Source organism: Opisthocomus hoazin, chromosome 1 (genome assembly GCF_030867145.1).
Source record: "Opisthocomus hoazin isolate bOpiHoa1 chromosome 1, bOpiHoa1.hap1, whole genome shotgun sequence".
NCBI classification, from domain to species: Eukaryota; Metazoa; Chordata; class Aves; order Opisthocomiformes; family Opisthocomidae; genus Opisthocomus; species Opisthocomus hoazin.
Genome location: NC_134414.1, coordinates 4,508,583 through 4,532,387, shown reverse-complemented (window position 1 = coordinate 4,532,387; position 23,805 = coordinate 4,508,583). Strand labels below are relative to the sequence as shown.

General features: G+C 49.5%; 1 protein-coding gene across 2 annotated transcripts in view; it reads right to left on the bottom strand.

Annotated features, from left to right (window-relative positions):
• Positions 1 to 23,805, bottom strand: part of FAM168A (family with sequence similarity 168 member A) — a 242,880-nt gene that overhangs the window by 22,251 nt on the left and 196,824 nt on the right. For both annotated transcript variants that reach the window (XM_075415326.1, XM_075415331.1), the window contains exons 4-5: positions 13,919 to 13,999; positions 784 to 909 (exon numbers count right to left, since the gene is read on the bottom strand). In XM_075415326.1, coding sequence (XP_075271441.1) covers positions 784 to 909; positions 13,919 to 13,999 — 207 coding nt within the window. The remainder of the gene's footprint in view (positions 1 to 783; positions 910 to 13,918; positions 14,000 to 23,805) is intronic.

Sequence of the window (23,805 nt, the reverse complement as noted above, 5' to 3'; positions counted from 1 at the left end):
CCTGGAGGCACGATTCGGCCTCTTAGAGCATGAGATTACACCTGGAAAAGCCTGTTCGACTGCGATCCGTAAGCAGCATCTCCTCCCCCTGCCTCTGCTCAGCCAGTTTGAGTTAAAAGGTGGGAACTTCAGCCGGGTTCCTTGAAAAGCACACTTTATTTTGGAATCCTCTCTTTCACTTTTAAGGGAAAAGGAAATAATCTCCCTTTGTTTTTTCTACGCGTGCAGTTTGGCTCAACCACAGAGTGTCCCCGCTGCAGATCTACACCTGCAGACAGCCTCCGGTTGCTCCTGGGGACCAAACGCTCAGCTAAAATAGAGGCCTTCACCCTTCCCCACTTGACTCTTCCTCCTCCGAAGGAGCGTTAGGAGGGTCGCTGCTCTCCTTTTCATGCTCCTTCATGGTTTTAACACATGCAAACAGAAAGGAGTAGGCATGCTACCTGATTTTCAGAAAAAAAAACCCCAAGACCTCTGCAAAATTTCATCCCAGAAGGGAACTGCAGCAGCGGGACAATGCTCCCACCGGGCAGCCCTGGCACCAGAAGGTGATGGATCTGCTACAGGGTGCCAGAGAGCACCCCCAGGACCTGCAGCACCCTCACCTGTGTCAGGGCTCGGCACCCAGAGAAGGACACATGGACATCTCCACGGACATGAACAATCCCATCCATGGCAACGAGGCTGATCCCGAATAACCCCAGTCCCAAATCACCCACAGGAGGGGAGGCAAATGGGCCACAACACAACCAAGTAAAACCCCAGAAGAAAAGGTTTATTTACTGAATGCTGCAGAAGAAGCCTGGTAAGTTCTGTTCTCGGTCCCGGTGTCCACCGGGAGGTGGAAGGTGCCCTCCGTGGCACAGGACGAGGAGGTCTGTGGCCAGGCTTGCTTCATCAGAAGTGTAGCTTGAGTGGAGACAGAGAAGACGTGTCACACAGAGCAATGAAGATACAACTTCCCACATTTATGTCACATTTGAACCACTTTGCTGCCCTCTTCCTTTTTTTCCCCCCTTGTAGGGACAAATATCTGTAGGAATTTCATACCGTGGTTCCTGCTACCCCACATGCTCCCCATGGAGGAGGGATGGTTTGCACAGTGCGTTGCAGCAAACCAGTTACCCACCCCAAACAACCAGTTTCCTGAGCCAAGTGACCTGCATGAACATCTGCACCTGGGGGATGTGGCCAACAGAGCCACCATCCCTCCCCAGATGCCACCTCTGTCCATAGGGACCAGGAACAGCTGTCTTGGGCCTCGTGTTTCCCAGTTGGAAAACAGGCTGAGCTTGGTTTGCAAGGCATTCCATTCACAGTTAAACCCTTTGAGATGCTTGCATGGCAGGTACCACCAGTGGAGAAGGTACTGCTCACTGTGACCATCCCATCACAGCGTTGGGTGGTCCTTAGAAACTCTGGGAAGGACAGTCAGCAGAAGCAGTGGCTTTGGGCAAGTCACCCTGTATCCCAGTTTGTGGGAAAGTATTTATGAAGCCAAGTAAGATAATCCAGAAGAATTTCAAGAGCCAAATCTTGTGGGACTTGAGAAAGGACCAACAAAATTCAGTGATTTTGTGGGTCTTAGATTTTCTGAAAGAGGAAAAGGTCTCATGCTAACTGCCATAATGCACCTGTGTATGATGAACCAGCACTGGCTATACCTTTATCCCACACCCAAACACGTTGGCCATGCTTAGTCCTTAAGAAGGACTACCATTACATCGAAGACTTTCTGGAGCACATCTACGGAGAAGGCAGCTCACCAACGCAAACCTACAACCAGGCTCCTGCCCAAAGTCGGTGCCTCCAGGAAAGGCTTAATAGGTCTTTTTCTGTTTTTTTTTTTTTTAATTTTTTTTTTCCCTAAAACCATGATCTGTCCGAACTTTTTGTTCCAGACTGATCTCAAAAGGTGGCCCCCACCATCTTTGACTTAAGTCCCAGGACCTCCTAGAGGAGTGCACGCATCTTTTGAAAGCCTCAGCCATCTATTACAGTTCGCTGCTCACCATAAGCTGCTCTAGATGTCCTTCTAAAAGAAACAAGCTCCAGGTTTTCGATGTACTGCAGTACGTATTTTGCACACCCAGCTACCAAGGAAAGAAAACCAAGCAAGGGTTGATTGATCCTCAGCAAGGCACTTAGTGACTAGACCTCGCTGTGAAGTTCTTGGAAGATAAAGGAGGTAAAATGATGCAGCTGCTGGAATCAAAGAAAATCACTGCTTCATGGCTTCTTTAAAGGTATTTTTATGTGAAAGCAGAAGCTAGACTGTTGACACACTCTCCCTACACTAAGCTGCTAAATTCCCCAAGATCTCTAGAAGGTTGGAGGTCCGGGTGTGTTACTGTCGTCCCCTTCTCCCCGCATGGGTGGCATTAGAGACAGGTAGGATTTTCCCAGACGCTCAGTGAATGGATTCTGGGTCAGATCTGCCAACTCAAGAGACTTCTGGAGGAAAAAAAGAAAAAACAACCTTTGGGCAAGAGAGGAACAACGGAGGCTGATTTCATAGGCTGGGAACTTCTTCTGAGAGCAGAACCAGCCAAGCTTGGACAAAGCCATCTGGGGCAGAAAGAGGAGCTCTTTGGGAGGGACACCACAGCCCACAGGAGCAGGTGGTGGGTTCCTTATCGTCCCCATTGGCCCCAAGGGAGTCACCCATGAGGATATTTTAAGGCTCCACTTCATAACTCCTTCTCCCAAGCAAGCTGCTGCCCCCTGGGGGCTTGGCACTAAGTCCCACAGAAGGGACTTCATGACTTGGTCAGGACTTGTAAACCTTTCTGCAGCCCAAAGGCAAGAGCAATGATGTTTTGAACTCCTCCAATGCCTCTCTGTCTGCTCAGACTCATAGTGAACCAACTCTGAAGACGCAACTCTAAATCTGGGCTGGAAGCTGGGGATGAGTGATTGAGGAGCCTACAGAGGCATCAGCGCTGGTGCCACAACCCACAGTAGCCACACCACAGGTCCCAACGGTTGACCACCACTGCCCAGAGAGAGCAGAGAAGCACTGCTGCAGGTCTTTCAGTCCACCAAAAACTCATGAGCCCGCTCTCCTAGTGTGGGACAGAAATACAGGAGCATGGAGGACACCCAGCAGCGACGCTTTACCCGATGACGTGGCAATCATCAGCTGTGTGGAGATGTTTATGGGTGTAAGATCTCGCTGCTGGAGACGTGGCAACCTGCTCCTTCTTCCTGACCTTCTTCAAGAGAAAACGAGAAGGTCTGTGGGAAGTGAGAAATTCAGACTGTGATTTCTCCTCCACCGCAGCACTGATCACGTTCTGCTCTGAGCCTGTGTCCCCTCTCAAAGGTTTGCGAGTTATGAAGGATTTCCAAACTGCCTTGCTTTATTTTCCACGGTACGCTGCACTCCTGAACATCACACTGGAGAGCTATCTCCCAGCACTGAGACAGAAACACTCCTTCACTTACACTTTTATTCAAAATCAGATTAATTTTTGCCTCTGGATTTCACAAAGGTTTTAACTCCAAGACTGATGAGACAATTTATTTAGATGTTATGTGAATCCTTCCTCTGCATTTTCTCCTCTCCACATTAGACCTACCAAAAAATGATGGTAATTTGGGTCTAAGATGGCTGGGAGCTTGCCATAGCTGTGCGTGTTCTGTGCATTAAATCATGGATCCTCAGAGCATCCATCACTTAAAACTACACCAAAGGTGAACCAAGGAGGCTTCTAGGAACATTAATATCTCCTGGTCCTTTGCAAGAGCTACAGTTCACAGAGGTTACAATCCAGCCACGTCTATCTATTATCATTTAAGGTCTATGTCCTACCAGTGTCTTCTGGATTTGTTTTCGCCTGTCACCTATGCTGTGCATTGAAAAATAAAGAGCTTTTATTTGTCATCTGTTGGACCCCTGGCAAATCTGGTGGTGGGAACTGGGCAAGCAACGTGCCCTGAGCGCAGGTCTCTGCAGCGCTGGGACTGGTCCGTCCCCCTGCGAGGACTTCTAGCCAACGTGGTAATGTCCAGGACATATTTTAAGCGGAAAAGAGAAAAATGTGAACCAGATGTGCCCGAAGAAAATTCTGTGAATTAACTGGATTACAGAATCGCAATGAAAGGATGAAGCAGATGATGCAGTAGATACGGACTAGATGACCCACAGAGGTCCCTTCCAACCCCTACCATTCTGTGATACGGTGTAGATATTTCTACTTTCCCTCTGCCAACCTTGTTCGTGATGGATACGGCCTCAAGCCTCATATGAAGCTTGCAATAAGCTGAATTTCCCAGGCAGTCCCACCACCATGAGCTTGAGCACCTCAAAACACGGGAGCACTTGTTCTACAGGATCTCCACCCCGCCAGACCCCAAGACACCCACCTCAGGGGCCCTGCTGATGTCCCCAAACAGTCGGTGGGTGCCTACAGAGGATGGTTCAGAGCACTTACGTGAGGCAAGAGGATGCCTACACCTTCCCTCTGCAGAGCAACGTTTCCTCTGGGGAGGACCCAGCAGCAGGAATGGGGGGATTGGAGCCTCCATCCTGCCCCACACCATCCCCGTGGAGACCCCTAATTTCCGAGGCTGATTTTAGAAATAGCTGTTCCGCTCTGCCAGGGCGCTGCAGGAATGGATGCAAAGCATTACTCTCCCCTGCATTATTAATAAACGCGGTGAAAGCACAAGCCAGCCTCCCCGCGAAGAATGTGCGCCCTACTTTCAGGAAAATAAAAAGGCAGGATTTAACGAAGGAAGCGAAAACAAAACAGCCATCTCGGGAAGACAGAATGCCTGGGAGGGAACATGCGCCAGACTTAATGAAGACATACATATTTTTTATTTATTTTTTTTTAAATTGGCGTGCCTCGTGTCTCGGCAGCAGAGTGACTTGAAGTGCTCATTTTTACACACTTCAAAGGAAATTTTTTTAATAACACTGTCCTAAATAGCCAGGCTTATTGCAAGCATCAGAGGTTGCGCCGCCGGTGTTTTGCAGGGATCTTGTGGCCTGCCTTGTGTCTCTCCCTCTAAGAAATATGGAAAAACACAACAGGAGAATCACACAAGGCAGAAACTCACGTTGCTTCGATGAATCGGGGTGGAAAGAAAATCATTCCCTTGCTTGACATAGGGCTCCTTTGGCTGAGCTTTGGCAGCAATGCAGTGGCTGGCTGTTCGCTAAGCCTTGCGAAGGGCTGGTTTGAAATAAACGGGCGAAGAATTTATCACCCTTTTGTGCTCAAAGATTAGGAAACATTCACTAGATACCTGCCACTGATGAGGGAGGAATCAAGACTGGTCCCAGTTACTGATTTCCTGTCCTCAGTGCTGCTGGACCTGCACAGACCAAGGGGACTCTAGACTTCGCCAAGCTCCTCTCCACATCTCCTTACACTTCTCTGATTGAGGCAATCACAGAGTTTGGGGCACATTTTAATTTTCCACGTGTATTTTATGGAGTGTATTAAGAGGAGTGTGGCCATCAGGTCGAGGGAGGTTCTCCTCCCCCTCTACACTGCCCTGGTGAGGCCCCATCTGCAGTACTGTGTCCAGTGCCGGGCTCCCCACTTCAAGAAAGATGAGGAGCTACTGGAGAGAGTCCAGAGGACGGCTACGAGGATGATGAGGGGACTGGAGCATCTCTCCTAAGAAGAGAGGCTGAGGAAGCTGGGCTTGTTCAGCCTGGAGAAAAGAAGGCTGAGAGGGGACCTTAGAAATGCCTCTAAATATTTACAGGGTGGGTGTCAGGAGGACGGGGCCAGACTCTTTCCAGTGGTGCCCAGCGACAGGACAAGGGGCAACGGGCACAAACTGAAGCCGAGGAAGTTCCAGCTGAAGATGAGGAAGAACTTCTTCCCTGTGAGGGTGACGGAGCCCTGGCCCAGGCTGCCCAGAGGGGCTGTGGAGCCTCCTTCTCTGGGGATATTCCAACCCCGGCTGGACGCGGTGCTGTGCAGCCTGTTCTGGGTGACCCTGCTTCGGCAGGGGGTTGGACCAGGTGACCCACCGAGGTCCCTTCCAGCACCTAACATTCTGTGATTCTGTGATTCTATGTGGATCCCAGGGTCTTGGGAACCATGAAGTCAACCGAAGAGCGTGAGCATGACTGACTTCCAGTGTGACGTTAGGGACTGTAGAGTGCGTGTTTGGAGGACATCAAGGATGCAAGCAGATGGCACAGCAGTAGCAGGTATTTGAACAGCAGACCGCAAATTAACCACCCCCGACGTAACCACCTGATGTGGGGTGAACCACACCAAGAGCAGGAGCAGAGGGCAGTCTTCATCTTCGCTCGGTGGTTGATCTCTTGCTAAGATTTCGCATGGAAGCCAAGCAAAACTCATGAAGTTTGGGGCAAGACACCCCTAACCAGAGAGTGCTTGTCTGAGGAACACATTTAGGGAGGGCCACAGAGGGTGGTCAAGCTTGTACAGAACAATTTCTTTCAAGACTGACAGCTGGCTTTTGGTTACATCCCCCAAATTTGGAAGTCACATGCAAAGGATGCTCTTCCCACCCTTTCCAACCTCTATTCCAAGGAATGTTAAGGGGCACCTTTGCCTACACAGGGAGAATCAGATGTCCAAGCAGATGAAACTTTGGTTTGTGATTGCTTTTTTAGTGATCCTGAAGGATTTCTGCCAGCAGGTACCACCAGCCCGAGAGCTTTGAAACAGAAGAACCTTGTCGATGGATGGGATGCATTCGAGAGCAGCAGTTCTGCTGGGAACATGCAGTATCTCTTTCTCCAGCGAGGCATTTAAAGGCTCAAAGGCTAAAATTCCTTAAAAATACATTTAGAATTGGTCTGCTGTTTCAGAATCAAAGATTTTAAAAATAAAGCTGCTCCTCTCTGATTCCAAGCGTGTTTGATGGATGGCATGAACCCCGGCAGCATGTTCTTCTCCGCGGCGGGGTTATTTCCAGCCGCCGGTATGACAGCAGCTGATTCAATTTGAGTAAACGCTCTCTGGACCGACACAGACGACTGGTTTTAACTCAGCCATTGAACCACAGTATTACTTTAACTCAATTCCATTTAACACAGTTGAGGACACTGCCCGCTCTGCCGCATGCACCCGCTGCCGGAATATTTTAAGGAGCTTATTTTTGCATTAGTCGTCTCTCAAAAATTCTCATTTTTTTTCTCTTTCTAGTCTATTTTCCATAGAGAAATGACCACTGACAGTGGGTGTGATGCTGGGAGGTCCTGAGCGGCGGAGCCCACGCCTCCTATCCAGAATTATTCATGTGGCATCTTGCCTGCGGCAGAATCAGGATCTCAAAAAACGTAATGGACGGGGCTCTGAGCAACCTGGTCTAGCTGAAGATCTCCCTGCTCACTGCAGGGGGCCGGGCTACATGACCTCTAAAGGTCCTTCCAACCCAAACCGTTCTATGGTTCCATGATTCTAATTCAATAAAAACTGGCAGGGAGTTGCAAGTGGCTTGAGAAAGCCTCTGAATTGAAGAAGGGTCCGAGGCAGGATTGCCTCTGTAGCCTCTGCTCTGCCTCTGAAGATCCCGTTGATAGCTGCTGTCCTCACTCACACCATCACACGGGCTTTGTTCCTTCACTAACCGGCACGCGTGCATCCCTGGCTGCTGAGCCGCTGGCCTGGGCGTAGCAGGGTCCACGAAAGCATCTTTCCTCCCGGCCGCACACGAACAAGCTGAGGGCTCTGAACCATGCCTCCTACGAGCTAAATCTCAAACTAATGGGGAAAAACCCCGCCGTGATATGAAACAGCATTGATTTCCAGAGCTGTGTGATTGTTTATGGGGAGGGTGGAGGTTTCTGCACAAGAGGAGTTGGGTCGAGGAGCACCAATTTTCATCTTCACCATTTCCTCGCTAATTTAGGGCTTAGCTCTGTTGCGTTACACGCTGGAAGATTTTTGCTCTCAATGCCAAATGACCCGTCAGCTTTCTGGACAACAGGCAATGATTAAAAGCATTTCTGAGAATCGTAAACAGAGAAATGAAATTTAAATGTCAAGACGGCCGCGGAGGCTTTCTTGCTTGAGCGCTAAGCTGCGTTCGCACAAAGATCTGGTGAAGGGGGACAAAAATGATCAGAGGGTTGTTTTTTTTTTTTTTAGAGAAAGCAAGTCGGTAAAGATTAGGATTGCACTTCAGAAGGGAGCATCGGGGGAGTGAACAAAAGGCTGGCTGGCACAAAGAAGATTGACCAGGGCTTTCGTTTCCCCTTTCACATCATGCAAATGTAAAGCAACAGACAATTATTTGCCTTGCTTTAAAAAAAAAAATATCAGTAACTCGAGCCTTAATTAATCTGCAGAACTGCTTGCTGCAAAGAATCGCGGCGATCAAATACAGTGAGAATGAAAGGACGGGGGAGGTGAAGCATCTTTAATGACAGCGAGGACACCCACAGCCACAGGCGCCAGGACAAAGGTGGGGGAAAATCAAAGTCTTCGTGGTTTTGCGCTTATAAAAGCCGCTGACTAACAAGGTTTGGGGCGGATTATTCCATAACCGAACAATCACGAGGGAACTTCTGCAGGCCGGCGTGGCCGTTTTCAGGGTGGAGGGACCAGGGTGGATGGACAAGCTGGCCCTCGTGAGCGTGGGTGTCCTTTCTCCTGGGTGGAGGACACAGGCTGTAGATGCTGCTGGGGGAACCATGGGGCTGGAGAAGAGGTGCCCGAGGGCTCACCGCTGCCCGCTTGTGTGGCCCCCCATTTCCAGGGTTATCCTTGTGCTTCTTTGTTCTCTCCTGGTGTTCTTGACTGTTTCTTCACTGTCTGGGTTGGGGCATCCACTTCTTTCTTGTCTTTGTTGTGAGTGAAAGCAACTTCTTTGTCCAAGAGAAGGAGGCTTGTCCTCCAGCCCACTCCGGGATCTACGCCCTTACAGGCCAGGTGGGTCCCATTTCTCAATCTGTTCCTACTGTCCTAACCTATGCCAAGAAAGCAATTCCATAGAACATCATCCTAGAGGTCTCCTCTGAGGGTATCTTGACTACGGATCAGAGCGACTTCAGAGAGCATCTACAAACCCCTCCTTGGGCTCCTGTTCCTCATGAGCATGAAGGACACCCCAGGCAGGATTCATCTCCAGCTCTCCTGGTAGGACAGACAGGCACCCATGGGGAGTCCGTCCCCAAAGCTGGGCTAAATGTCTCTCCGGGGAGGTCACTCTTCCTCTCCACTGAATACAGAGGAACCTGGGCTGGAAGGGTTAGAGACCAAAGGTCTACGCCGCTAAGGGGAACCAAATCTTACCTAAGTGTGGCAATTGCTGCAGCTGTTTAAAATACTTGAAAATCTCCTGGTTTTTTTTCCTTATGATTTTTAATTTGGAAAATTAAACTGAGCTGAAATAAAATCCTTCCAAGGGAATGCGTGGATTTCATCAAGATTTTGCAAAGAAAAGTATTTTGTTTGGATAGAAACACAGCATTTCTGGGGGTTGTTTCAATTTGTTCTCTAATAGGAACGCCAGCCTCCCAAGGATGGTGTTGGAGAGGTACAAGAAGCAACACACCCCCCCCAAAATTCCTGGTCCTGCAGAGATTTGGTGCTGCCTTTCACTTGGGTGTCCCCTTGGCCATCTCCAGGCACAGGCAGTGGCTGGGGACAAGAGACATTCTATAATGTCCAGGCCAATCTGCGGGAACGTTGCTGTATTTACGTCCCTGGCTGAGCAGGGAGGAGGTTGTCAGCCTCTGGCAGGACAAGCCACTAATAAATTTGTGGAGTGTTTTTATGCCGTGGAGCTCTTTTCATTTTACTCTTTCAGCGTTACATCCTTCAGGGGAAATTGTGGGTGGCCAGCACACATCTCGGGGAACAAAACTTGCTTCGTACTATAGGTAAGATTTTCAGTGGGAAGAAACGCAGAGCCTACCCTTCCTTCTTCTGGGGAGAAAGACCCCACCAGAAGCACATAAACCCAAACAAAACACAACAGACCCCTTACAGAGTCACCCACGGTAAATGGCTTTATTTAATAACCTTGCAAAGTAACAGTGAATTTAAACTGCGATGTGGAGAAGACAACACTGAAAGTTTTTGGCAACAAAACACTCGTTCCTGCTTCGTCAGCCCTGGAAAGCTCCCGAGCGCGGGGATCCACTGATTTTATGACAACTGGGAGACTGAAAACTTGGCAATTCAGAGGAGAAAGGGTTTAGCAAGACTGCCACAAAGTCCAGCTTTGTGTTCATTACGCAAGCATCTATTTCACCCCGATGACTACTGAACACTCAGCTGAAAAGACGGCTTTATTCAGAAGTTTTAAAACCCCACAGCTCTTCTGAGGCAAGCCATTCAGAATAAATATCTCAGCCAACCGAAAAGCCACGAAGTCAAAACGAAGGGCGAGATATTATTTTTCATCTCCAATGTGTGCTTGAAACGGGTAAGCAAGAGATTTTTTCAGGCCTTTTTCATAAAAATAATGAAAAAAGGCTCACTCCTGACTTTAGAAACGCTTTTCCAATCACAGTTCAGTCACCGCCAATTCTTGCATTTGACCTGTGTGACCGCATCCGTCAAAGACAACGCTCTGACAACACACTACAGCCTAAAAAACCGACAGCTAATAAATAGCGTTCTGTGATCAGAAGGGTTTGGGTTGGAAGGGACCTTATAGATCACCCGGTTCCAAACCCCCTGCCATAGGCACGGACATCTTCCACCAGACCAGGTTGCTCAGAGCTCCATCCAACCTGGCCTTGAACCCTGCCAGGGAGGGGACAGCCACAGCTTCTCTGGGCAACGAGATCTCAAGATAGCTATTAAATAGCAGATCCCCTTTTTTTATTCTACCTCCCACCTAATTCGCTCCAGATAAGAGTTACATTTTGAAACTGCTACTTAGTCCTTGGGTTTCTACCACCCTTTGTCATGCCAAGAGGCTCCCGTCCCCCAGGTAACTTGGCTGAAAGCAGAGAACTCAACCACACTTTAAAAACTGAAGGTCGCTTGGTGCTTCCAAAGGGCTGGTTTCAGTGAAGTACTTCAATGTAGGTTTGACTTCAGTTAAACTATTTCCTGAGTGGGGGCCTACTAGCAGTCTTCAACTCCAAAAAGACTTCTATAAAGCTTGGGCTCAAAAGCATAAAAAAGCCAGTGATTGATTCAGCCGAGCAACTCAAATATTCCTCATTAAGCACTGAACCTCATTAGTCCGTGCTGTAGTGAAGACAACTCCTTGTGGACAGGTGGGAATTACTCCATGACTCCTGCTTTGGAGTAATTTCTCTGACTTAAAAACAGAGGAAGGTCCACTTCTGGTATAAGAAGTGTCCTTGCTGGCACTTATTTAACAGCAGCTCCCATGATTAATTTACTTTCTGTCCCAACCTATACGAATCTTCTGCCATTGGCAGCCCTTGGCTATAAGCAGCTCCTCCATCTCCCCATCTCATGTAGATGAGGTGTTCAACCTCAAAGCGATGGACAGGACATGGCCGGGGGTTTGTAGCCATGCCACCCACGAGCTCTGATGGCTTCCTCCTCTCCAGCTCTCTCTGGCCAGGCAGGAAGGTCCTGGACATGGGTGCATCCTCCTCCATCCAGACCATCCTCTGCATCCACAGAGCAGCGTAACCGGAGCCATGGGCTGGGCATGTGTTTGGTCAAGAGACAACAGCAGAAAACAGACAGAAGGGAGGTGCGGACGAATGGTGCTCAGCAGCAGGCAAGGGAAGGAGCTCGGCAGTCTAGTCATGGGCTTTTGTCAAAAAAAACCCCACGGCTAATGGAGGAATTCAAATGAGAAACGGCGATGTTGGCGATGAGAAGAGAGAAGCAGCAGGGATGAGGGAGATGCTTGCTTGGAAAGGTGAAGAGGACAGACATCACTGGCTGAGCCAAAAGAGCGGTAAGGCTCTGGACACCAAGAGGGAATGGAGGGAATGTACCCTCAGCAAGTTTGCTGATGACACCAAACTGGGAGGTGTGGTAGATACACCAGAAGGCTGTGCTGCCATTCAGCGTGACCTGGACAGGCTGGAAAGCTGGGCAGAGAGGAACCTGATGAGGTTCAACAAAGCCAAATCAGGGTCCTGCACCTGGGGAGGAACAACTCCATGCACCAGTACAGGCTTGGGGTGGACCTGCTGGAGAGCAGCTCTGCGGAGAGGGACCTGGGCGTCCTGGTGGACGACAGGTTAACCATGAGCCAGCAGTGTGCCCTGGCTGCCAAGAAAGCCAATGGGATCCTGGGGTGCATCAAGAAGAGTGTGGCCAGCAGGACGAGGGAGGTTCTCCTTCCCCTCTACACTGCCCTAGTGAGGCCTCATCTGCAGTACTGTGTCCAGTTCTGGGCTCCCCAGTTCAAGAAAGATGAGGAGCTACTGGAGAGAGTCCAGCGGAGGGCTACAAGGATGATGAGGGGACTGGAGCATCTCCCCTACGAGGAGAGGTAGAGGGAACTGGGCTTGTTCAGCCTGAAGAAGAGAAGGCTGCGAGGGGACCTTATAAATGCCTACAAATATCTGAAGGGTGGGTGTCAGGAGCATGGGGACAAGCTCTTTTCAGTGGTGCCCAGTGACAGGACAAGGGGCAATGGGCACAAACTGAGGCACAGGAAGTTCCGTCTGAACATGAGGAAGAACTTCTTCCCTCTGAGGGTGACGGAGCACTGGAACAGGCTGCCCAGGGAGGCTGTGGAGTCTCCTTCTCTGGAGATATTCAAGACCTGCCTGGACAAGGTCCTGTGCACCTTGCTGTAGGTGACCCTGCTTCGGCAGGAGGGTTGGACTAGATGACCCACAGAGGTCCCTTCTAACCCCTACTATTCTGTGATTCTGTGATTCTGTGATTCTGAGGGGGTGTTTCTTCTGTAAATAAAGACAAGTAGTCTGTGCTGGATACGAGCAAGGGGGAGGCAAACAGGGGGATGACACGGTTAAAGCAGCGGACTGGGAAAATTAATTTTGTACCAGGTCTTCAAAAGGATAGAGGAGAATTTGCCAAGGTTGGAGACGGCAGAGAGAGCAGGGCTCCAGGGTAGGGGCTAAGCCACAGAGGAGGAACGCGTTACCCATCAGCCTGGCTGGCAGGATGGTTCAGAGGAACTGCAAAGGAGGATGCAAAAGGGCATGCGGCTGGCGTGAAAAATGAAGACTTCTCTGAAAAAGGAAGACCTTGTACTCCAAATAAGCTTTCCCAGAGATACATGGGGAGTAGTGGAGAAGAGAATAAAGGACAGAGCCCGGCCAAGCTTTCATGGAAAGCTGGAAGAGGCAGATGACAAATACGTCCCAATGGACATGCTGCAGCAGAGGTAGAAAACAACTGGCCAAACTGGGAAAGCCAAGGGAAAACAAGATTTTATGGAGAAGAGTACAGCCAGTGCTGTCAAAGATAACCACCACACCAAGGCTAAGGCAGAAGAGTTCCTGAGTTTGGCCAGGAAGAGCTCCCTGCATCTTTGGAAGAGCCCTTTTAGGGTGGTGTGAAGGGCAGGAGCTGGACAGAAAAAGACACTAGGACAGACCCAGTGGAAAAGTGGGGGACAGTAAAGACATGGCATGGGAGATCCAGACACCAAACAGGACGCGGTTGCTGAAATTTCTGCATCTACGACATGGCAGGAGGAGAGGACAGGCAGGAGGAAGGGGAAGGCAATCTAGGGGACATAGCAGGCAGTATTCAGAAAAATATTCAAAGCCATCAATGTGCAGGTATCACAGCAACGAGGGTTGTAAAATTCCTAGGATTAGTATTAAGATATAATTCATGGCTGAAAAGTACTTTGCAGCACAGTCAAATATTCCCAGCGGAGAAGTTAACGGCAGAGTTAGGAAGGGAAGAGCTTAACACAGGCCCCTTCCCTGGGAATTATTTGCTGACAAGCAGACGAAACTGCTGGGGTTTGTACGCCGAGCAGCAAACGGTAAATCCTCCTGCGTGCTTCAACACGCCCGATCTCGCCTCCACAGACAGATTTTTACCTGGGGCGTAGCCGGGGCTGCTGGTTGGATACATGTTGGGGTTGTAGGCTGGGGCAGCGGTGGGGTAGCCCGTCGGATAACCTGCAACGAGAAAATAAAAGAGAAATTACGCTTCTGTCAAAAGGGAGAGAGAGACGAGGACCACATCCCTGGGAAGCAATAAACAACCCGTGCCAGCAAAGAGGCCAGCAGCACAGCTGAGAGGTAAAACACAGATGTCTTCTCAGTTGGCTGGGGTACAGGGAGGACCGCGACTGTGCCCTACAGACTTACACGTGACATCATCAATATTTCATCCTCCTTCCTCTAGAAAACGAGGACGATCACCAGAACGCAGAAGGCAGGAACGATCAACGCGCTTTGAAGGAAACCACTGAGAAAACACGTGCACTGAATGCAGAATTCAGCTACGAAAAGCCGCCGGCACAGCTGGATTTGAAAGGTTTTCCTCGGCTGCTTGCAGCCGTCGCAGCTCGATCATCGTAGCGCTTTGCGTTCTAACAGCAGAGATCAGCACCCAGCCCGAGTCCTCGGTGCTCAGCGCTTCCACTAACCAGAGCTTCTTGCTAAAGGGAAGGTAGAGACGTCGCATGAAAACATGCCAGCCCTTGTATTCACCCATGGCTGCACAGCTGCTGTCCCTGGGGGGGGACCCGATTACCTACCAGGCCACCTGGAAGGAACACGCATGGCAGCTCGTACCCTCTGAAGCTGCCTGAGCTTTTAGCGGGCACTTCAGAAAAGGTCGCAGAGCACCTTCAGTTTTCATCATCTTCACTCAGATTGGTCATAGGGAGGTTCAGGGGAAATCATCTGAGCAGTCAGCTGTGCAGAGGCTTGGCCACCCGGATGGGAAACCACCGTACACTGTGGACCCAAGTCCCTGGGTGCACCCGCACACAGTGCAGATGTCTTGCACCAAACTCTTTACTTCATCAGAAGTTCTTGTCCTCCACCAAGACCACAGACAACCTCCGCACCTCGGTCTGCTCCATTTTGCTTTTGTTTATTGCCTTGCTTCCATTCCAGTTGGAAGTCTTCCCACCTGAAAACGGTAACACTCGAATAACTCCATCCCTTCTTACGCGCTCCTGCATAAATCCCTCCCACAGACCGAACGGGACACGTTCATCTTCCTTTGCTGGCGGAGAGTTTGGCTTTGCCGTGCTTCACCGCCACGGCCGCTGCCCCGGTTTATCTGTGCATCTCGTTGGCCACCGTCCCAGAGCTGAGCCAACCCAACGGCGGGCAAAATGACCCTTGGAGAGCCTTTGCACGCCAAGCTCCACTCACACTGTCTGCTGGTTGCCAGCAAAGGCTGCAAAGAGGTAATCAGCAGTCGATTCACACCCCATCTGATTTTGTTGGCTTTGTTAAATAAAAGCGAGCGTGGGTCTTTCCTCCCCCTCTCTGAGCAGCAAGACGAACGCATCGCAATCTCTCCCTCGCGTGCCCCAAAGCTCACTGCTCTTCGACTACGCGCAGGTTTCTAAAACCTGGCACCCGGCACACAGCCGACTACTGCGGCAAAATTTTGAGGTTCATTTGAATAAACCTAATTCAACAATCATGACCGCTGTACTGGAATAAATGACTGTATGTTCTACCCTCTCATTTTCATCAGTGATATTTTTGGCTTCTAAATCAGGTTAATTAAAAATTGCTGTAGTTAATGTTGGATAAGCAGCAGTTTAGCAGATTTTTTTTTTTTAGGCTACATAAAACTTATGTTGTCATCACACTCAGGAATATATACAGCCTTTTAGCAATCACGAAGCTCCTCGGAAAGTTATTTGCAGATCCAGTGATTGCAAGCAGAACATTAATGATGAAGATCTTAAATCAGAAATATCCCTGCCTACTCTCCGCTTCATTAAAAGATAACCATTTCTTTTCCGGTATATTCATTGCTCCGGGGTCCTGCCGTTGCCCGTTCAAGCTTGATGATCCCACTTTGCCTCTTGACCAGCCTGGCTAGGGGTGTTAAACCAACTCCAGCTCACTTCTTGACCACACCAAGTGTATTTTCCCTATAATTCTCTCAACCGTGTTTCTACACGGGGTTTCACCTCCTCAGCACACAGCTCAGTAGCCGATGGCTGTGCGCGCGTGCCATGGGGTTGGGAAGTCCCTTGCTCATCAGCTAGGGATGGGATCTAGAAGATAGCCTCTTGGGGCACCACGAGGTTCTTCTGCGGTTTTTCTGCTGGTTAATCCCCCCCAGGTAAGTCCTGAATCACATGAACTGCCGCAGTAGTCCTTGATAATAGTCCTCAAGTCAACAACCATGACAAACACAGTCCTGTGTGGCTACGTGCAGTAAACACTTCATCAGTGCCCTCGGAGATCTCACCAGCACTCACACGCTACCAAATTCAGCAAGCAACCCTTCTCTCTCACTCAGACCCAAATTTTCAACAGTAGGTCTATACGTAAAAAACAAGCCTGAAATAAACCAGACCACTTTCAGACCACAGGAAAACCGCAGCTTTGGGTAAGCTTTTCCACCCAGCCAATTATTGAAAGACTTCACAGTTATTTCAGGCAGATGGAGCGAACCGTCTATTTAGGTCTTCCTTCTCTTTTTTTGGGTTGAACTTCTGCTTGGTAGGACTGCATCTTGCTTACTGTGGTACCTTTTGTTGTTATGAAAGGAAGTTCTGGCCATTTTCAGAACAATTTCATTTCAGATAAATACCGTTTCTATCAAGGAAGCTTTAATAGCTTCGGACGCGAAAAGATGCAGCCAGCCCTGCTCTACTCTGTCTTCCACTCTGATCTTATAAACTTTGATAAGTGCTGACCTCCAGCAAGGAAACCCGTCCTTTTTATTTTAAGGGGAAACAGCGATGGGAAAGGTGCAGGAAAATTAATGTGATTTTCTCCTTTTTTGGACATACTGAAAGGTAAGAAAGTAGCAGAATCTGGGGCAATTTGTGCCAGGGGAAACGTGCTTGAAAACTCCCAGCGCTCAAAACCCACCGGGTTTAAAAATACACGAGCCATTTTTATACCTTCTTGGGTTTTGAGCCGTTAGGATTTATGTTTGTTGGCTCTTCCTCATCCTCCAGATGACCACAAACAAGCTTCCTCAGGAAAGCAAATGCTGCAACCCCCATGCCGGTCCCCACATCTTACATGAACATGAGGAAGAACTTCTTCCCTCTGAGGGTGACGGAGCCCTGGCCCAGGCTGCCCAGAGGGGCTGTGGAGTCTCCTTCTCTGGAGATATTCCAACCCCAGCTGGCCGCGGTCCTGTGCAGCCTGCTCTGGGTGACCCTGCTTCGGCAGGGGGGTTGGACTAGATGACCCACAGAGGTCCCTTCCAACCCCTGCCATGCTGGGATTCTGTGATCCTGTAGGGTATAAGACAAAGCCCAGATCCAACGACCAGGCATGAGACCAGGAGCGGTGGCAGCACCAAAGCATCCGGCATCCTGCTCTTATTTTCGCCCTGGATAGCCTAAGAGATCTCCTGTAAATCCCCGGTGTTCCTGGAGACCCTCCTCCCCTCCTGTCATGTCTGTCTTGGCTCTTCAGCTTGAATCTTCAGAAATAGCAGCAAGTTGGTTTATCTTGAGTGCTGCTAATCTTCATGGGCTTCATGCTGGAGACACGAAAACGTCGGGGACGGAAAGCAAATACCCTTTACCTTCTACTTCTGTAGATCTACACACGATGGGACTCTGTCTCTGCTGGGGCTTGGGGCCTTCTTACAGCAATGATGCAGAAGGCAAGAAAATGAGATGAAAACATATTGAACAAAATTTATTAGATTCCTCGCGGAAGAAATCAAAAGCTGTTTTCTTGCTTTGTTTTAATTTAATCTCATCTCCACAATCAATAGGAGTAGGAAAGCCAGTGTTCATTTAATGTTCTCCCCAAGGAAAATACACGGCACTGCAGATCTGGGAAGCGCTAAGAGAACCGCTTTAAAAATTACGGCGCAATAACCAGCTGTGCAAAGCAAAGAGCGCACGGGGCTGCATCAAGTAGGTATTTTAAGGCCACCTTTAATTTTTCATGTATTTCTAAATGTTTCTACACTGTTCTTTCCATCTGTGCTCACCCCGTCCTCTTTGGTGGAATGCCACGAAACTGGGAGGAGTGGTGGGTACACCGGCAGGCTGTGCTGCCATTCAGCGAGACCTGGACAGGATGGAGAGTTGGGCAGAGAGGAACCTGATGAGGTTCAACAAGGGCAAGGGCAGGGTCCTGCACCTGGGGAGGAACAACCCCAGGCACCAGTACAGGCTGGGGCTGACCTGCTGGAGAGCAGCTCTGCGGAGAGGGACTGGGAGTGTTGGGGGACGACAGGGTGACCATGAGCCAGCAGCGTGCCCTGGCTGTCAAGAAGGCCAATGGGAACCTGGGGTGCATCAATAAGAGTGTGGCCAGCAGGTCGAGGGAGGGTCTCTTCCCCCTCTACTCTGCCCTGGTGAGGCCCCATCTGCAGTACTGTGTCCAGTGCTGGGCTCCCCACTTCAACAAAGATGAGGAGCTACTGGAGAGAGTCCAGCGCAGGGCTACGAGGATGGTGAGGGGACTGGAGCATCTCTCCTAGGAGGAGAGGCTGAGGGAGCTGGGCTTGTTCAGCCTGGAGAAGAGAAGGCTGCGAGGAGACCTTAAAAATGCCGATAAATATCTGAAGGGTGGGTGTCAGGAGGACGGGGCCAGACTCTTTCCAGTGGTGCCCAGAGACAGGACAAGGGGCAACGGGCACAAACTGAAGCACAGGAAGCTCCAGCTGAACACGAAGACGAACTTCTTCCCTCTGAGGGTGACGGAGCCCTGGCCCAGGCTGCCCAGAGGGGCTGTGGAGTCTCCTTCTCTGGAGATATTCCAGCCCCGGCTGTACACGGTCCTGTGCATCCTGCTCTGGGTGACCCTGCTTCGGCAGGGGGTTGGACTAGATGACCCACAGAGGTCCCTTCCAACCCCTATCAAGTCCAGGAACATTTTTTCTTTATGATCATCCGTTCAGGTCAGCCATATGAAGCCAAAGTATTTCCACCTGCAAAATCCATCGATCATTTCATTCTTTACTGCCTAGACCTCAGTAACTCTTCAAAAACAGTATCAATGAGTACCTGCTCAGGACAGAAACATTAAAAACTTCACGTCTTCAACTTCACGCTGCTGTAAATCCTTTCCCTTTAGACAGATTGGGAATTTACCCTTGTGAAAAGTCACATTCTGTGACATGAATATGCAAATTCAGGACTCGAGGAATTGCCCCAGTGCTGAGAAAGCAGAGACCAGACCCCACGTAGGCATCCTGGTGCAGCTCTGCCAAAGCCTCCACCAGCCAGACTCGCAGTAATGGTCTTGAACGTTGACTGCCGGTAGCAATCACACCAGAAAGAATGCACCTAATTCTGTGATGACTGAGGGGCATGGAGAAAATAGCCGAGAAGGATATCTGGGAACTAATTCTGCATTGGAAACCAGGCCTCCAGAGATGAAGAGCTACAGCATTTTGGAAACAACTTGCAGCAGAGTTTTAAACAAACCTTGCTCTCCCATGGTATGAGCCTTTCTCCATCCAGAAGGATGTCTTTTCAGCCCACCTCGCTCCTCACACAGCCACAGAGCTCGGGACTCGAGCTGTGCATCTCCTCCTGTCTTTTGGGGAGTTGTCCCTAGGAAATATCCCTTGGTGAATGGGAGGTAAGGAGGTGACCTCGGAATGGCTTCTTACACTGGGCATTTTATAGACCTTTCCTGTTCAATGGGAACTATTTCAAACATCATTTACTTAAATTAGAGATTAATTTCTCCAGATTTATCCCACCTAAGGCACCTAAATTCAGAGTATAGCTGCCCTGAGACACCGCAGTTGCCTACCTGATACAAAGCAGGTATTCCTGTCCCATCACGTTAGATGTTCACAGCCAGCCTGTTCATCCCCTCGTCCAAGCCATGACCCAATGCTGTCCTGCTGCTCGTATTACAGGCCCAGCTGCCTTGGTGGGCGCGGGGCCGCACCAAGGTCAACAGAAGACCAAGCGCTTGATTTACAAGCCAGGAGCCCTTTGCCACAAGTGATTTTCGCAGGCATGGTGGTGTTGGGTTGGCGGTTGGACTTCATGATCTCAGAGGTCTTTTCTAACCTTAATGATTCTATGATTCTATGATTCTATGATTTACAGACTAAGAGCTCTGAGGATGCTACAGGTACGATCAAATGATTGTACATGAGATTGTCCGTGTGTTTTAGGATGTTACCGTCCTTCAGGTGGAACTCGGGTCAAACTCAGTACTAAAACATCAAGACATATCTCATCCATTAGACTTCACTTACCCTCAGCTTAATTTGGCCTCGGGCATTTTAAAGGGCAAATCTGTTGTACTGAAACTCCTTTTATAGTTCTGAATGTACATTCCCCAACTCACAGAGTTTTCCAAATCAAATTTTAAGTCTAGAAGCAGTCTCCAACTCAGGAAGACAGGGCTGAAACCCTCCTAAACTAATTTCTGTTTTGTTTTACGCTTAACATTTGAAATTATACGCATCTGAGTGAATCCTGTTTTGCCAGCTCACAAATGGTACTGCAGCAGGAAGGATGGGATAACCTTTTCTTTCTTCCCTAATCATGCAGAACCATTTAACAGTCGAACCGAGCGCAGCGACTGCACGCATTTCCATGTCAAGCTCTACCCAAACCTCTCCCAACACTCTGCTCCTCGGCCATTACGAAGGACGAGCACCCAGATCTGCAAATGCCCCTCAATGCTGAACGGAGCCCAGGGGCTGGGCTGGGTTTCGTTTTACACCGATGGTCCCACGTTACCGCCGGCATCCCATCACTCACTCGCCGCCTTGCCATGGAACTATGCCAGCCCACTCATGCTAAATGGATGTTAAAATAGAGGAAAAGCTGAAAGCAAGGGTGGAAACGTTCTGAAGAGCAAGTTAATGGATGGTTGAGAATCCAGCATTTCTGAAGTCTCCGAGGATAATAAATACACTCATTCCCATGAAAAAGTGCCACCCCCTTATTACTGCTTCAAGCCTCATCAGCCCAAGAGTAGAGCAGTCAAATGAACGTGTGTTCACCAGACACAGTAACTGTTTTAAAAGAAAGATTTGCTCTAGCATTTGACAACCTGCTCACTTTCCCAGAGACCTTCTACAGCTGGTTCTTTTTTCATCTGAAAGGTCTTCTCCTTTATATTCGCAGCAACTTATTTCTTGCTCACTACCCATGCCCACGCAAAGCCAATCTTCACGTGGGCTGTAAAGGCACCCACAGCATTGCTGGTACTGTTGTTTCCCACTTTTAAACACTGATCTCTGTGCAGAGCAGCAGTGGCTGACCACGTACTCAAGCTAAGACTTTTCACCGGGCACATCATCACAGAGCTGGAAAACCGTCTCTCACACTCGCTGCTGCTCAGACTGTAAGCCAGCACTGCCATCGGACCCTATGAACATCAAAGGATTTGAATTCAATGGGGTAATTTATTGTATCTGCTCTTCAAGAGTTGTCCTTGTGCATTCATGTTGATGGGAGACTTTGTGATGAGCTGCGGACTGACAGCGAAGGCCCCGCAGCCCGCAGAGGAGCGGCGGTGGGGAGGGATCTGCGGGCTTCTGCTGAAGGTAGTGGAGCTCTGGCTGGAGCAGGGTACGTCCTCCCCGTCAGCGCAAAGTGCTTTGTGCCACCTCTCTTCCCGAGGCAATCATCGAATCACAGAATGGTTTGGGTTGGAAGGGACCTTACAGAGCATCGAGTTCCAACCCCCCTGCCATCAGCAGGGACATCTTCCACCAGACCAGGGTGCTCAGAGCTCCATCCAACCTGGCCTTGAGCACTGCCAGGGAGGAGGCAGCCACAGCTTCTCTGGGCAACATGGGACAGTGTTTCACCACCCTCATGGGGAAGAATTTCTTCCTAATGTCTAATCTAAATCTGCCCTCTTTCAGTTTAAAGCCATCACCCCTTGTCCTGTCACTGCAGGCCTTGGTATAAAGCCTTTCTCTGTCTTTCTCAGCACCACCTTTGGATATTCAAAGGCTACAATAAAGTATCCCCAGAGCCTTCTCTTCTCCAGGCTGAACAGCCCCAACTCTCTCAGCCTTTCCTCATAGGAAAGGCGCTCCAGCCCCAGCCATCTTCACGGCCCTCCTCTGGACCTGCTCTAAGAGGTCCATGTGTTGCTCATACTGGGAAGCCCACAGTACTCTGGGTGGGGTCTCCTGAGAGGGGAGTAAAGGGGGGATCACCGCCCTGAACCCAGATATTGTATCCTCAATCAGGATACGACTGGCTTTCTGGGCTGCAAGCACGCATTGCCAGCTCGTGTCCAACTTCCATGTGAAGGAAGGGAATAACGGAGCCTCTCTGCCTCAGGAGTCCCTCTGGCTTCACTCCAGCTCCACATTTCCAGGACTGTGAAGATGTTACGCAGGGGTCCGCAGGCTCCCCAGGAGGGGAGGCAGCTCTGGGCCTGCAGAGTAGAAGATGAGGAAGGAAAAGCACAGGTTCCCTAGTGTGAAAAGTTCTGTAACTCCTTCCCTCTCCTTCCTCTCCCTCCCCAGGATCACAGCTTGACCCAAAGGGTGATGAATTCCACTTGTGTGAATGCACACACTCTTTGAAGAACGAGTTTGTCTTACGGGTCATCCACATCTTACATGATAAGCACAACACCTGGGGACTACACAGACGGGAGCTCTGCAGGCATCACAGATAACACAACCTCTGCAACGTTCAGTATAAACCCAAAAATCCTGACAAAAACTGCATTAATCTAGCAAAAAATACTTTCTTTTTATGACCGTTTCCTTTATATTGTACAAGAGAGCGCTACTGAAAGTCCTAGGAGTGGCAGAGGTGCCTTTGGCATGAAAGGTGATGGAGAGCAAACCTTCCGCTGATGGCATGATGGCATGTGGTACGGTCTATTTGTCTCCATGGCCGCAAGTTGTGTCAGGGGAGGTTTAGATTGGATATTAGGAAAAATTTCTTTCCTGACAGAGCGGTCAGGCATTGGCCCAGGCTGTCCAGGGCAGTAGTGGAGTCCCCATCCCTGGAGAGGCTCAGAAAATGTGTAGATGTCGCCCTTGAGGACACGGTTTAGCAGGCATGGTGGTGTTGGGTTGATGGTTGGACTTGATGATCTTAGAGGTCTCTTCCAACCTTAATGATCCTATGATTTTGTGATTTCACAGGGTCACAATGCTGACACAACACAGTCCTGCCTGCCTGGAGGAGATTTTCTCAGCTACAGGTCAAAGACAGGGGATGGCTGCCAGGCTCTTCCTGCCATGTGGAGCTGGAGAATACTGGTTTGGTGGGAATTAGCCAGGAAGAGCAGCGGACTTGCAGAGAGCTCTGAGCTCTTCCATAGGGCCTTGTGGTTTCATGATGCAATATGTCAGCCTGAAGCTGTTGCCTTCAGCATGCCAGGGAATTAAGAGACTTTACAAGACCAAGGAGATCTTAAGAAAATGACAGTAGCACTGTTTTGGGCATATGTTGCTCTCTTGCTTAGAGAAAAGTTGCTTGAAAACGATTTTTTAAGGTTCAATACAGCTGTAAGCTGTTGGCCAAAAGAGATGATTCCTATTTCAATTCTTTTATCAGTTCCACCTCAGTTTTACTTCCCACCTACGTCCAAGAGAAACCTCCCAGGCCTTACTGCAGCTGCCTGGGTTCAGGATGCATTTCTACGAGCAAAACTCATTGTGAAAACTAGGAGCAACTGTCCAAAAATATTAGTGAGACAGTTTCATTATTTAAGGCACATCCTATAAATAAACCACAGCGACAGAACTTGACAGGCTGTCAATCAATATTACTTCTGGGCAAGAGACGTGTCATCTCCTTTCCTACGTTGAGGCAAGTCTCCATGGGAAAGAAGTTCTACAAAACTGTTGA